The sequence below is a fragment of the Excalfactoria chinensis genome, chromosome 4, assembly GCF_039878825.1.
Source record: "Excalfactoria chinensis isolate bCotChi1 chromosome 4, bCotChi1.hap2, whole genome shotgun sequence".
NCBI classification, from domain to species: domain Eukaryota; kingdom Metazoa; phylum Chordata; class Aves; order Galliformes; family Phasianidae; genus Excalfactoria; species Excalfactoria chinensis.
In genome coordinates, this window is record NC_092828.1 from 36,149,386 (window position 1) to 36,165,155 (window position 15,770).

Genomic DNA, 15,770 nt, shown 5'->3' on the forward strand with positions numbered 1-15,770 from the left:
GCTCTGTAAATCACCTGACTGCATTACAGGTGAAGGCATCACCTGGCTTAGATTTTGAGATGATAGTAGTTCCCTGATTTGAGCTGCTATTAGCAAAAACCTTATAGAAATAAGAAACTGAGCTGTGTTTTTAACTAGCAGAAGTCAGCATTACTGATGAATCTGAGGAGCCACGCAACTTGCATAGACATAAGATACAATCTGATGGCCCATCCCTGTTGTCTTGATATCTTGTTGGCTACCAAAATCATTTGTCCCTTTTATTGCCCCTGCATTCCCATAAATAATATGGTTAAGATCTGTACCTTGGAATATTGACTATGGAGAGGTATTAGGTTTGTAAAAATAGAAGTGACTTTGTAGGGTACTGTATTTGTTTGTGGGTTTTTTTTGCTGAAGCTGGGAAACTTTTCTGCTGCACCATTTCTGAAGGAAAAAGTAATTTCTGCAACTCACTCTGAAAATCTGTGGGGCTGTTGATCCTCCTTCGCCATCTCTTCCATCAAAACAAAACAAGGCAAAGGAATTGCACACCTCCTTGATTTTTTTTGTTGTTGATTTTTTTATTTTTGGTTATGGTTTTGGGGAGGGAGATTCCCTGAGATCCAGGCCTTTTTCTACGCCTTGAAAATCGTAGTTCAGCTTGAGCCTTTCCCAAGATGATTTGGACCAGGGTTTTGCTGAGGGTGTGCAGTAAACATAAATATTGTTCTTGGGTTGTAATTCCAAGAGTAGGAATGTGGGCTTCGACGCTGCTCTGTTGAAAAAGTGATACAGGCAGTGGGTGACCAAAGCCTGTGGGTTTATTTATTTTGCAGAGCATTTCTGGGCTTGTTTGCAAATTAACCGGTCACAGTTGCAGATAAGAAAGGGAAGGCACTTTCCCATTCTTGTTGCTGTGCAAAATATGTTGGGGAGAGGCCACTTGCCTTTGTGTGGAAAAGTCATTTAGAAAACATTTTTTTGATGGGAATATTATTAATACTGGTTTATTGAAGAATGCATTCTTATGAAATGGAGAATTTTTCATAGAAATGCCAGAATACAAGATTCTAAAATGCACTGAAAAACTCAGATGTGATACAGAGGTAACACAGCTAATGAATGTTTAGACTGCAGCGTGCAAGTTTTCTTGCACAATCCTCCATCACACTAATCTCCAGTGTAACAAGACCAAGAGGGTTAATTCCTATCCTTGGCGTTAAGGAGCTGTAGGCCAGTATTGTGCTCTTTAGTTGTAAGGTTGGGTTTGTAATACAGAGGCTGATTTTAAGCTGAAGTAAATGTCCTTGTTTGCAGTCTTAATATGTATTATGAACAAATGTGCCCTTGCTTGCAGGCACATGTAATGGAGTGATGTGACTTCTCTGGACTATGTTTCAGCTGCAGAGGGTGAGATTCTCACCCTTGAACTTCTGCTCAGTGCTGTTCTGATGAGACTGCAACATTTTTGGATCTTTTTTTCTTAGTCTTTCCAGTTGCACAGAAGGGCCTGCTGGTTCTTCTGCGCTGACCTGGAAGGGTTTACTCATCTAAGGGCTGAGGAAGACTTCAGGACATTTAATCTCTGTTGAGAAGCAATTCTTCCATAACAGGACCAGCTGTACCCAGGTCACTTGCCTTAACCAGTGTTCTGCATGGTGTGCACTTCCCTTGTTGTATTCTACCTTGTCCTTGCTGATGTTCCACCTCCTGCCAGCCTAGGTGGGACAACCATGCTTACTGCTGCTGCTGGCCAGCACATGTGCACTGTGATGCCTTTCTGCTGTTAACAGTGTTCACATTCACTGTAGCTATATGGTAAGCAGGCTCTGAGTTATCACAGGTGATTCAGAGCGAGTCCCTTGTTTTGAAGAGTGTTCTCTGATTTCCTGGTTCTGGAGTGGGTTCCAGTTAAAAATTGGAATTAAATATTTGGGATAAAGCTCTTTTTTTCTCTGAGGTACAGACATAGTTTTTGGGAAATGGCTTGTTTGAAATGCGTGTCGCATTTTATGATCCGTTCTAAGTAGATGCTCATATTGAGGTTGCAAAGTTGTGGTTATCAGTGTCTGGGTAAAGGGTGATGCTTACTGTAGCTGGGACTAGTTAAATGCCCCACGCCTAGAGCATGGCTGTACTTTATTTATCCACGTGGAAATGGTGCTAGAAAAGGGCAGTGTTTTCTGCTCCCTCTCAGACTCCAGGTAAAATGTTTCATACATAATGGCAACCTTAGGATTTTTTTACTTGACAGTTGGAACACGCAGCTTTCAATATTTGTAGAAGAAAGTTTCATTGGCTTCCTTACTTGCTGTGCTCTAACAGTGTTCCTACTCACAATTAGAGCAGCACTTAGCCACTGCTTGCTGCTTCTTGTCCCTTTGCCTGGTACCAGAGTAGCAAAGGCAGCCCTTGTTCTTCTTGCTTGTGCTTAGGAGTATTGCACAGGAGAGCAGCTTGGAAAGCAGGCTGCCCAGTGTTCCTCATTTCCCTTCTGTTGTCATCCGCTTAGGATAAATGGTGTGTGCCTATCTGATCTGTGAATGAACTGTTTCCTGTATGAAAGAAGCTTGGAAAATACAGTTCCTCCTTCCTTCCTTCGCCTCCCTTGCTGTAGCTTTCAGCAACTTGCAGTTGGCCCCACAGACATGTCCCAGCAGATACCAGAGCTCGTGCAGGACTGTAAATCACAGACAGGTTCCCCTTAGCAGTGCAATGTTCAGGTTAGCTGAGTGAGTTTGCAGAGTTACGGCTATGAGAGGTTTCAGGGCATTATCTTTCTTGTGCAAAGAGTATACAAAAGCTCTTTGGGGATTGTGCTTCCTCAACGTGATGGTTTTGCTGGGGCTACACAGGATGAAAGACTGAACGTGTGAGGATGTGTCACCTTAGCAGATGGCAGCCAGGTCTCCTTCTGCTACATAAACAGGCTCTGTGTTCTTATGCATCTGTGCATAACTGCAAACGAAATACGTACGTGCTCTCTTTTCTTCCTTTGAATTTTACCATCCAATATCTTGGTGTAATAAGGTGCTGTGAACTCCATTTTTGGATGACGTTTTATGTTGAGGAATGCTTGTGATTTGTAGCATGTGGTGCATGAAGTCCTTTAAAAGATTTCCTGGCATCATGTCATGCATAACTGCAGCAAGTAAAAAAGTAAAAATGGTCACGTGTAAAGGAGAAGAGTTCCTCGCCTTCAAAATATTAAACATGGGAATGACTGTACCCATTGCTCATGAAGGATACCCCTCTTATGGCTTCTGAAGTTCAGAATTGAGTCTGAGTTAAAATAAATGTTTACTTCTCTGGATTATACTTAAATTTTGGAGGATGGTGTCTGGGGATCCAGAAGCAGAGGAGGATGCCCCATGTAGAGCCATTAGGGAGCTGAAATCTTTCCACATGCTGCTGTCTTTTCTGTTTCCAGCCATGCAGGAGAGCACTGGGTTGGATCTGAAAGTTGTCATAGGGAGAAATGGTGCGTGTCTCCTGGACTTGGCCATGATCATTTGGGAGGAAAATGCCAGATTAGAAGGGAAAGAAGAAACATTTCCTCTTGTAAACAAACTTGCATGGAAATTACAAGTTCTGGTGTTGTGCTTCTGGTAGAGTAAGTCCAGGCTGGGCAGACTTGCGGAAGAAGCAGCTGATGGCACTGAAAGAAAAGCGTGATTAATGATTTTGTTTGGTTTGGTTCATTTCCTCATGTGTTGTATATATTCTGTTTTTAAAGCCTAAAGTATGTGTGTTCTCTGTTTGGAGTGGATGCTTTCTATTATTTACAGTAGTGTGTAATTATACACAGACTCTGACAAACGCAGCTCTGTAGTAGAGTCTATTTTTAGGCTCAGGCATTTGTGATTATGATCTAATGTGCCAACCCTTAGCCAAGCTACGAGCAGGACAGTCTTGCAGGGAACAATGCTACCTACCTCCCTCTCAGCCCGGTACCAAGGAAGGATCAGCTGTACCAGGACAACGTGTTCCGCTGGCTTTTCCCCTCCTGTCCACTTAATTTCCTCTGTTCTAGACAGACAGGATGAGTTAGTGAGGTGGAGCGCACAGTTGCTGGACTGGAACAGATTGTTTATTTTCCATTGTTTGTAATCATGCATGACTTATTATGCTTGTGTGTTTGGTTTTTTTTTTATTTAACTGGGATTTTCCATTTATACTCCCCCGAGGATCAGCGTTGCTCACAGTTGCAGTCGCTGCCCTCTGAGCTGCGTTCCTGCTCGGCACAGGAGAGCCCTGGGGATCAGACGTGTCCCTTTCCCCACAGTAGGGACCCGGTGACCACCTCTACCACCCCTCGCACTCACTGAATCTTCAACAGTGACGAGCTCATGTTTGCTGTGGTGTTTCATCTCCCTTGCCAGTGCCCTGCTCCCAGCTGCCCATTGTGCACCCTTCCCCCTGTTTCCATATGTTACGTATGTCTCTCGGTGTCTCCAGACACAGATGTGTTTTTCTCCCCCAGGCAGGCTGCTGACTGTATCCTTCTGTTCCTAAGCCTTTTCTTCCCCCCCCCCCAACCCCCCTCTGGTTAGAGGTCAGTCTGAAGTGCAGGAAAGAATGATTATGATAACAGGAGGAAACAGGAAGAATCATGCTTTCTTTTTCAATCTGTTTTTTATTATTGTTTTAATGTAAAACATTGTTTCAATTAAATGCTGACCTGTGCAATGGCATGTGTGTGCACGTGCTGAAATGAATTCAGGCTTTGTGTGCAGAGCTGTGACTTCCCTATTCCTGTTGCGGATCAAGGCTGTGGCATCTCGGACCCGCTGCCTGTGTCTGGAGTTTTACTCGTGTGCTCCAGCAGCACAGACAGGCACCGTCATGAAGATCACCCTTCTCTTTGGGCCTTTCTATGTGGTGTTCTCTTTCCACTTTTGAAGAAAAGTCATTTATTTTAGGAAGTCCTAATGTAATGGAAAATAAGCCGTGGCGCCATTAAAAGTGGTGCTAAACGACCGCCTGATGGAACAGTTATGTACAGAAAGGAGGGACAGAGCTGCTTTCTCCATGCCTTAACTTTCTGACATGTTATTCTTTCATTTTAGAGTGAGTGTGCCATAAGAATTGACTTTACCCAAAAGAATATGTAGGACTGGACCCCCCGGTACCTGCTCCCACCTCTCAGCGTTTGCCATGATGGCTACAGAGTAACTCACCCCATTTGTTATTTGCTGGGATGCAAGTTTTAATTCTGCAGGGGTGTCTTCTCACTCACGTTTTTCATTTGCTTGTAATGAACTGTTCTGGAAGAAGGAAGAAGGGGGAGGAAGAACCATGAAGACTGTTAAAATGCCTTGTTAAAATGAGTCAGTTATATTTTATATGTGTCCTCTGGTGACCAGATTTTCATTTTCTCCTCAGCCTCGTGGAATGTTTTTATTTATAAATCTTATTAGTTCTGGATGTTCTGCACAAGGGAAACCTGAATTACAAACTTCTATTTTTATTTTTATTTTTATTTTTTTCATTATTGTATTAAGAGCTGGGGGGGTATTAAATGCAGGTGCTGTGGCTCTGTCATAATTGGCAGTTAATGGAGGGACACCAGCTGTACTGGTGCACAGGGGAGGTATTACATCTCTTCACACGCTGTACATATTGTAGGAAATGCAGAATTCCTGTCATTGTCAGAAACTTTGCGTGTCCCCATCTACCGTTCCTCCGCAGGAAAAAGACAATAATCCTCTGAAAGTTAAAACCACATCTATTTTCAGAAACAGCTTATCCCTTTTATTGTGCTTTCACGTAGTGCTAATTGATGTTTTGTTTGGTTAAATATAGAAAAGATTTAACAAATGTTTGCCTTTTTATGGTCATGCAAGACTAACTGGTGCTGTGGTGTGGCTGCTTCGTATTTTTTGCAGCACGTGACAGGTTATCCTACATATCTGCGTGTGTTTGGAGCGCGTACGTGGCTGTATGCCTACGCTCAGGATTATACTTGCTATGCATCGACGAATCACACACTGAACTGTCTTGATTCATAGAGCAGGGTTACCAAGGAAAAGAGAATCCTAATCAACAGAGAAGCGGGCAGTTTTACAGCCATCTTACGAGTACTCATTTAACACTTGCCTCAATTGCTCGTTATCCCTCTTCCCAGTTTGTGGTATATAAACATGTTTAGTTCAGTGTATGGATATTTTTGCCCTCTTAGCATCATCTCTTGGAACACAGGGAAAAAGTTTTGGAACCAGTCTAGTTTATATTCTGTTTATATGCGGTCATAAAATCCCTTTTTTCTTCCTCTCTCCACAGAAGTGTCTTGCATGTTCCTTGACCTAGTTAGGGCCCGGTGCTGGGACATGCTTTTGAATGTCATTTCCTTTCCAGTGCTGCTGTGTGTTTGTCCTTTGTACGCTTCATGTTTGTGAGAAACAGGATGAAGCCTACATGTTTTTCTGCTTTTTGTTTTTAATAGGTCTGTACGCACTGCGGAGAGCTCTGGGGAAGAGAGCTCGCCCCTCAGACACCGAGGTGGCTGGGTCAGTGATGATTGCTTTCAATGACTTCCTGCAGGGGATGAAGGATGTCAGGCCCAGCGCCATGAGGGAGGTGGCAGTCGATGTGCCAAAAGTAAGTTGTTTTTTGCAGTACACTGGCGACATTGTTGGAGCCACATTAAGAGTCACAGCTACGCCTTGAAATGTCCTACCAAAAGAGAGTGGATTTGTAAAGCGGAAGTCTCAAGTTGCCAATAAATGTTGTGCATCATCTTTTTGTTTGCATATTAATTTAATTATAATTTTGAAAACCTATTTTGAAAAAGCTTGAGTTTCTAATGCTAGGGAAAGAACTGGTAGTGCAAAAGCTTATTTCCTGATCCGCACTTTTATGTGATGAGTGTGTTAACGGAGTAAAAACCTTAAGATGTCTGCATAAAGCTGATCTTGATTAGCTGTGTAAGCTGAAGCCTTCTGTAAAGCAGATGCAAATTTAAGTAGAAACCAAATGTTAGCACTTGTAATCAAAGCGTATTGAAACAAAGAGAGAGTGATTGCTGTGATTTGTGTAAAGCAGCTGAGTAATTCTATGTACAGGTCATACTACTGTGACCTGGATCTTCAAAAATCATGAAGCTTTGAGGGCAGAACTGGGCTCTGTAGGTAAGTGGTCACTACCAAGCACTTACCCATCAGGTGCTGTCATTACATGAACAGCTCTTTTGGCAGTGCCAGCTTCACTCATCATTACCACAAATGCAACTGTTTTGGTTATGTTGTGTCTGCTACTGAATTACTATAACACATAAATTAGTTTGTGGATCTCATTTGGTTTAAGAAGATTCATCAAAAGAAAATGTTGTATTTCGCTGCACTACATTTTCACTCTGCAAGCAGTTGTGCCGATGTTTCTCAGCAGCTCTCCAACCTCCTGAAGAAAACATTTATGTCTTACTGCATGATGATGAGTCATCGGGGAATTACACAGCTACAAACCCCTATTCCTATACTATAGGAATGGGAAATAAAATCTGTGAACAGGATGCTGCATGCAGCCAGGTCGGATATCACACTTGGCTTGTTAAGAGTCCACGCTGCGCAGTGGTAGAAATGCCTGGGTTGGCCCCAGACAGCTTTTTCTGGAAATGGTGTAGAGGCATTAATATCCGCAAGAGCTAATTAGTTCTGCTGAGAACCAGAACTGCTAATCCTCTTGTTGTTTATTGTGCTGCTCTCTCTTGGGCTCAGACCATTATCACTGGTCTGTGCCTTCTAGACATACCAGCCCACTTGGAGCTAAAGCCCAACAAAACAATTAAGGCATATAGAAGTCAAATCTCAGAGTCCTGCAGCAAGTGGTCTGAATCCAGGTCACCCTCCTACTCAGGATCCTGTAGTCCACGAAACCGTCCTTCTGGTGACTTTCTCAGACGTCACATTTTTGTTAAATGCCAGCTGTGTCACTGGAATACTACTGAAGTTCAATCCTTTGTTGAAAGGAAGGCATAACGTTGTGCAGATTCCTTTTGTGCTTACTGGATGTTGATTTTACAAAATAAGGAGTATTCTGGGTACATAGAGGGTGCATTTCAGGTTACTTACTTGGTGCCTGTGGTGAGTTTAAAGTGGAAGCTAAGCTCCAAATATACCAGATGCGTTCAGAAAGTGTGTCATCCTGCATTAAGCTACTGAAGGAGGTGTCTGAATTGAGTTCAACCACTACTTTGGACTGTGGAGCTACCTTTCTACCAACACAAGGTCTGTGCACTGAAGCAGTCTATTAGGAAATACTTTGCGCAGCTGTCTGTGAAAGTCAAAGCAGTGTGAATACAGCAATGTAACCTGCCCTCATTTCTGGAGTACGTTATTCCTCTTTACTAGTTGCCCTTATTTCAATCCAGTGCTCTCTGTTCATGGACTTGCGCCATTTAACTTTTCAGCACTTTACTACTTGGGTGCTAATGTGCGGTACTGTGGCACACCATGTAGCTGCTATGAGGCAATGCATGCCTAAAGGAGCTGCCTTTCTTCTGTTTGTTGTGTTCTTATCACAACTTTAAAAATAAGCTGAAGGGAGAGAAGCAAAAGAAAGCGTGAACAAGATAGGAATGCAGGAAACTTATTTTTTTCTGGCTAATGTATCTGTGTTTGTAGTATTTTTAAAGCTATCCAGTTTGATGGTTAGTTGTACAGGTAAATTGGTTAGGAAATCAGGTTTGACTTCATGTTTTGAAGTCTGACCTCAGTGCTGGTTGCCATCTACTAAATCGTTTCTTAAAATATCTTCAGACATGAATTAAATGATCAGCTGTGTTGTTTTTTGTTTGTTTGTTTTCCAAATAGCAGACAGAAATCTGATGTACATTAATAATCTCCTCTTGTTTGCTCTTTGTTGTAGATATATTCCTCACTTGGAAGCGCCCTTAGTGTGAATGGACTTTTTGGGCTATGCACTCGGTTATAAGTCAGTTCACTGATGCACATGCTGAATTAGTTGAGACATTTGTGGTCTTTAACTTTCTGTTGTTCTGAAGGTGGCTGCCATTTTCAACTGTTTTGAAGCAGTGCAAATTGAATGAGCAGAGTGCAGGCTAACTTATAAATAAAGCCACAAGTAAAGGAATGTAGTTGAAGTGCTTCTTCCTTAGTAGTCTAGAGACCTATTCCATTTATGTTTTTGGGGGCTGCTGTTACCTCTGGCCCTTACTTCATTATGAGTTCCAAATAGTTTAGACTTTGCAGTGTTTCTCTGAAATCTGTAAAATCTTCAGTAGGCTGTGATGAAAATGTAATTTTTGAATTAGCCTTCACTTCCTAGGTCTTAGAATAGCATGTTAACTGCTTGGTTGCTTAAAAGGCTACTAAGCTAAATTGCTCTCTTGCAGCCTTTTTTTTAAGATCTGGGTAGTAAAGGATAAGAATATATAATATTGTGTTGTTTGGGTGGCCTTATGTAAGCCACTTCTTGGTGTTAGAGGATGTTTGATAACTGTTATAGAATGCTTTGCTGTCTGCTTCTTAGAAGTGCTTTATGGCAAGATCAGTATGAATTTCTTTTATTAACTCACTTCAGCTGATTCACAGTGATCTTCATGGTGCCTTTTGCTTCTAAGACCAGTGCCACCATGTGTTAACTTCTGTGCTCTGCCTTGTAGCATTCCCTTTTCCTTCTGCTTCTGCCCTGAGTGCTGCGTGCCTTGCTGGGACCAAGGCAAAAGGCTTGTCTGCCTGATTCCACATGGTTTCTCAGTTTCCATTTGCACAGAATCTTTCTAGAACTTTGCTATGTGTCACAGCCTTTTTAGAAAGTTGTTTTTTTTGTTTGTTTTTTTTGCATCAGGAATTTAGGAGAAAGGGGATGCACATTATAAATCAGGAAGTTAATACTTCAGCTGTTTGGAAAGTTGCACCATAGCTGCAGTTCTTCCCTCTCCTGTGGGTTTTTCAGAAATTTTTGGGGAATGCTGTGGATTTTGCTTGCCTGCCTCATTCCCTTTACTGTAATTCAACACTCAGATTTGTGTCTTTGCAGCCAAAAGGTTCTGGAAGAGACATCCTTTGCATGTCTGCTTTATTTCTTTATTGCTGCTGCTGAACAACCTCTTGGGAGTTGCTGTTCTGCATCATATTTTGAGCTCTGTTGACCTGGGGAGAGCAAAAGATTATGGCAGTAATGAAATCTTGGTGCCTCACGCACTGAAGCAGAGCACTGTCTGTGGCTGTCTCCGGATGCGTAAGCTCAGCCCTAAGGCTAATCTTTTCCACCACTTCCACAGTGACAGAATATCACACTTTGTTGCTATGTTGCAAGGCCTTTCCCTTCAGTCCATGTGCAGGTTAGGATGTGCAGCTGGGCATTCTGCTGTGTGTACTGTGATGTGTGTTAATTGCTGTCAGGAAATTCCTGAGGATGGTTTGCCAAAGCAATCCTCCTAATTCTTGTAAGTGTATACTAGCTTATATGAATCTAAATGAACCCTTAGTGTATTGTATCCTGAGTGTATTAGTGTTAGTGGACTGTGGTGGTTTTCCCCCACTTACCTATCTCCTTTTGAAGCGTGAAAAAGAAATATATTTTGTGAAAGACTTGTCCAGAATGTGAAGGTAGTGTGTTATTAGCTGCTTTTGCTTTTAACACCATTGCTGTTTGAATACCACGTGATTAAATTAGCTGAAATTATGCCTAGTTAACTTCTTTGTTGTTTTGTTTGCTTTTTAACTCGTACTTTGCAAGCTCACCTTTAGTATATGTAGTAGTTGTATGTCCTGCCTTCCTTATCCCCTTCCCTTTCCAGTGTTAAATTGTAAGCAAAATCTGAGCAAGTCTCCAGATTTTCCAACCCACAGGGAGGACCTACTTCACCATTTTTATAGTTTCCATCCCCGGTGATAATAAATGTTACATAGCATGTCCTAAAGCTGTTTAAATACTGCAACCTATGCAATAGTATGTGTGTTTAAGAGAGGGTAGAATAACATGCAGGTGTTTTCTCCCCGGCTTTTTCTGTGTGTGCAAGTACCACTAGTGGGTTTGCCTACTGTTTCTAAAAGTTGTAGGGAATTCCTGATGGCTTAATTAATTTTAAGGCTCTTCTTTTGTGTTTGTCAAAATCTCTTTGTCTATCAAGGAGGACGTTCCAATAGGAATGATTAAACCAAACACTGGCAGCTGTGAGGGAGCACTCATACTGAAAATGAGAATCAGCCACAAGATTTGAGCTAAAAGAGGTGGTTTGTGTATGTGGAAGTAAGGTGTTCGATGTATGTCTTGGCTTTCTTAAAACTTATTTGCCTTTTTCATGGTAATTTAAAATCTACAGGTGTGTTTCCATCTCTTACTGTGACAGTTTAGGCAGAAACAGAGGAGTCTTTCAAACTTTAGGCATTATGTGCCTAACTCGGTCATTTTGTCACTGTATCTGCTCCATCTGAATGAAAGAGAGAAGCTGAGTGAGAGAGTACGTGTCTCTGAAAGTCTTCATCCTTCAACTGGGTCACTCTGTGAAGGTCTCTTTAGACTGCATTGGGAGCCCAAGGTATCCAGGTTGAAGCTAGGCGGTATGAATTTGAGCTCCTCTTTCCCTCTTTGCTTCTACAGCATTGTGGAGTTTCTCACTAAGCTATTTGTACTGAATTAAGACAAGTGCTTTCATTTTATAGAATCACGGAACCATTAAGGTTGGAAATGACCACTGAGATCATCTAGTCCAACTGTAAGAACTAGAGACCATTTTGTGCAGCCCTTTTCCATTTATTTGCTGCCATTCTTTGATTGTGTGGCTAGTCTTGCTGGTATTATGGAACAGCAACAGAAACGAGTGTTATGTTGTTTGGTTTTGGTTTCTACATTACTACTTTGAAAAAGCACCTCAAGAAGGAATATTGCGAGGTTGCAGAAGTTGGCTTTTGAGTTACCAGAGCTGTCCTGCTACTTTGGTAATGCTCCCATGAAATCCTCCCTGCTACTTGGTTATTCTGCTGGGTCTTTTTCTGTCTTCTCTTTGTTCTGACCTTTAACTGAACTTGTTTCTTTTCTATTTTAGGTCTTTTCCTGCCCCAATAAAGGAACAGAATCTTTGGCAGCCCCCTGCCCTCAGACCCTTCTTAGTGGGCAGTGGCTGTCAGTTCTACATATTTCATTCTTTGTCAAGCCTATAAAGCAATGATTTATTTGAGAACCAGAAGCCATTGGTTTCTAAGAAAAAAAACTGATTTTTTTTCTAGAGTGCCTGCTGCATATTCCTGCTGTGGGAGACATGTTCTGCTGGCTCCTCACCTTCCAGTTAACAAGAGTAACCTTACTCTTGGAATTCTTCTGACGAGTTGACCTGCATGTGTTGATCTTTTTCATTTACTCTTCTTTAATCTTTGTCATTTTCATGTATATCAAAGACTAACAACTGGGGAGACATCTTGTTCGTTTGCAGATGCTTGTACTTATGCAAAAGCCCTTGCACCACTTACAAACGATCCTTTTCCTTCTCTTAGCAATAGACTGAACTGCCTGGTTTAGGGACGTTCCGCTTCTAGTTTCTTGTGTTCTGGTGTTGGAGAAATAGGGATGAGCCAGGAGTGACAATAGAGAAAGGTGATCCATTGCCTCTTGGTGGTATTCTGCTTGTCTTTCAGGTTTAGCTGACTTTCCAGAATTGAATGGTGATTTATGTCTAGTAAATTTTTTGAAGAGTGTTTTAAGACAGAGGATCATTTGATTTAGGTGTCTCTTGACGTGTTTAATATTTAAGGTGGATGGAAATGGATGGTGACAGAACAAAGAATGAGTGGGGGATGTGGGTAAAATACTCGGTCTCGTGTTGAGATGGAGATGTGTAGCATGTTTTAGATCTGTCTGCTGTTTTAGGAAGGACATGTTTGTTATCTCTCACAAGTCTGTCTTGTGTATTTAACAGAGAAAATTTGACTACAGTTGAGTTTGAATAATATCTTTTTGAATAATATCTTTTTTGAGTATGAATAATATCTTTTTCTATTATTTTCTTAGGTATTTGTTTGTTTGGTGGTTTGTTTATTTTTCAGCTTCTAGTCAAGACTGTAGCGCTCCTGTCGTGGATAGGAGTGATGGTGCTGGCACGAACCCTTCACAAAAGTTGATCTTACTGAAATTAAACACCCAGGACCAGAGCAGGACTAAGTAAAACCTTCTTGGGCTCATCCAGTCTTCATGTAAATCTTAAAGGAAGAAAGCAGGTTTAGAATTTCTGCATCAGCAGACTGAAGGAGAGAGCTGAGTTGTGACTTGTGATAACAGAAAGTCTTATCGCCTAGATGATCATGCTGTCATTTTAAAATTCTTTATGGTTATAAAAATGGTCTGCTTTGCAGGTATCTTGGTCAGACATAGGAGGACTAGAAGATGTCAAGCTGAAACTGAAGCAGGCAGTTGAATGGCCTCTCAAGCGTCCTGATTCCTTCATCCGAATGGGGATTCAGCCTCCAAAAGGCGTGCTGCTTTATGGTCCTCCTGGATGCTCAAAAACAATGATAGCGAAAGCTTTGGCTCATGAAAGTGGCCTCAACTTCTTGGCAGTGAAGGTAGGCAATTCATTCTTAGAGCTTCTTAACTCTCAGTTAACAACAATTTATCAGTTTCCAGTGGTAAAATCCGGTGGCTCTTGGCACTGTTAATACTTGTCTTGTGAAGAGGACTGCTGCTTTCTAGGTGCTTCTCTCTTTTTCTCTTTTTCTCTCTTTCTCCTTCTCTTTCTCTTTTTTTCCCTCTCTTTTTCTTTTTATCAAAGCACAGCAATAAGGTTGAATAGGAGAGTAAACTGCAAAAGCATTTGAATACTTCTTTATTCTAATGGAAAATCTTAATTATTATTATTTATTATTATATTATCATAGTATCATAGTATCGTGCGAGTTGGAAGGGACCTTAGAGATCATCGAGTCCAACTCCCAGGTTTTGAGCCCCCTGTGTAGCGAAGCGGCACTTCTACCCCTGCGCCACAGGGGGGATTTGAACCCGGGCCCTCCAGTGCCACAAGCAGCAGCTTATACCACTGCGCCACTGGGGGCACACATAGTATCATAGAATATTATATTATATTATACATTTAATATTATGTATATGTAATAATATAATTTATATTATATATTATATAAAATTATATTATATTTATATTATTATATCCATTATATATTATTATTATTAATTATTATTTTTCATGGAAACAACAAAATTCTAAAGACAAACAGTGCAACTCTGTGAGGTGGGTAGCTTTTATTGTAATAACTACTTGCTTGCATGGAGATATTATCATCTCTTCTATTCATTTTTATTCCTTAGGAAAATCACTTTCTTTATCGTACTACCCACATTTTGTTACAGGTTTCTCATGCTCAGTTAGTGGGTTTTTTTCAGGAAAAGTCATTCTATTTCATCATGACTTTGAAAGTTTGCAAAATTGGTTATATCTGGAGTACCATTGGATCAGTGGGATGTTCTCTCAGCATTAAGAAGCACAGAGAAATTGCCCGTGAAACAGTGAAATTGATTACTGCGGGTCATATGGAAAATGCATGAATGGAAGTTATTAAATAATATGAAGCTTCAACGCATAGAAAGGAAAAAAGATAGAGTGATTCCACATGGAGTAGTCTTGCAGCTGTGTAAGAATGTTAATGAAGTGCAAGGAAAAACATTTGTTTAAGTATTTTTCTTTTATAAGTATCTCCTCAACAGTATGATCACATATTCTTCTTTGTTGAGCCTCCCTTCACTCTCAAAACTTCTGGCATCGCTAGCCCCTTTGGAGCTCTCTCCTGTGCCTGGCCTTTCAGTCACACTGCCAGCATAGCTCTGGAAGCTGAAGTGGTTGCACTGACACTGCAACCCTCTGCTGCATGTGCTTCCTCGTGCTGCAGATAGGCCTCTGGGTCACGGTCACGCTATCAAGAATGGCCTCAGAAACCTCAGCCCTTAAGAAATACTGGCTTTGCTGCCTTACATGAAGACAAAGTTGGTCTTTGTACTCCAGAGTTACCAGTAAACAAGGTAACCTTTTCTTCCTGTGCTGCTTAAGAAAACATTCTTTCTTTGTTTTGCCCAATGCACTGATGCCTGAAAGGAAGGGAAATAAAAGTTTCAGTTTGGAAACAAACAAACCAACCAAAAAACAACCCCCCCCAAACAATGAAAAATGAATATCGATGTCACTTGTTCATTCATCAGTCTTACTGCATCAGTGAAGTGCCTGCTGGAGCTGTATTGTCCAAACATAAAGGATGCATTGGGCTGAGTGTGAGGTGTGTGAAGGTGCACCGACATGAAATGCTTTTATACAGTAATGTGGCATTTCTTCAGGATGCAGTTCTGAGGCTGTAACCCCCCAGACTTGGCCAAGCTGCAGCACAAGGGGCTACCTCGGGGAGATGCCTTTTATTCTCTGTCAGCTTGAATCCTTTGGCCTGGAAGTGATCAAATATTCAGTGTACAGATGTTTCAAGAGGCACATCTCTGGAGTGTGTCCAGCCTCAGATAGGTCTCTCCAGGAAGGGAATGTAGCCCACTTTCCCTAACTTCACATTAACTTCCTGGACAAAAAAGGCAACATCCATCATGTACTAAATGTGTTAAACATTGTCTGCAGCACTTCTTAAAGCACAACAGGCTTGAATTCATTTCCACTGCATGTGTTCCTGCAATAAATCCAAAGTAGATGAATATGATTTTTATTTTTTTTTGAGTGAAATAACTTTTGTAGTTTTGTTAATATTCCCTTTGTTATGTCTCGAATCTTCGTTGCTGTAACTGATATCAGCATTTTTGAAATGGAAGAGTGTTTTTACTTTTCAGAC

The 15,770-nt window shown here is 41.3% G+C and overlaps 1 protein-coding gene across 2 annotated transcripts in view; it reads left to right on the forward strand.

The window, feature by feature from the left end:
• AFG2A (AFG2 AAA ATPase homolog A) overlaps window positions 1-15,770 on the forward strand; it is a 179,069-nt gene that overhangs the window by 15,816 nt on the left and 147,483 nt on the right. For both annotated transcript variants that reach the window (XM_072336451.1, XM_072336452.1), the window contains exons 10-11: window positions 6,428-6,582; window positions 13,293-13,502. In XM_072336451.1, coding sequence (XP_072192552.1) covers window positions 6,428-6,582; window positions 13,293-13,502 — 365 coding nt within the window. The remainder of the gene's footprint in view (window positions 1-6,427; window positions 6,583-13,292; window positions 13,503-15,770) is intronic.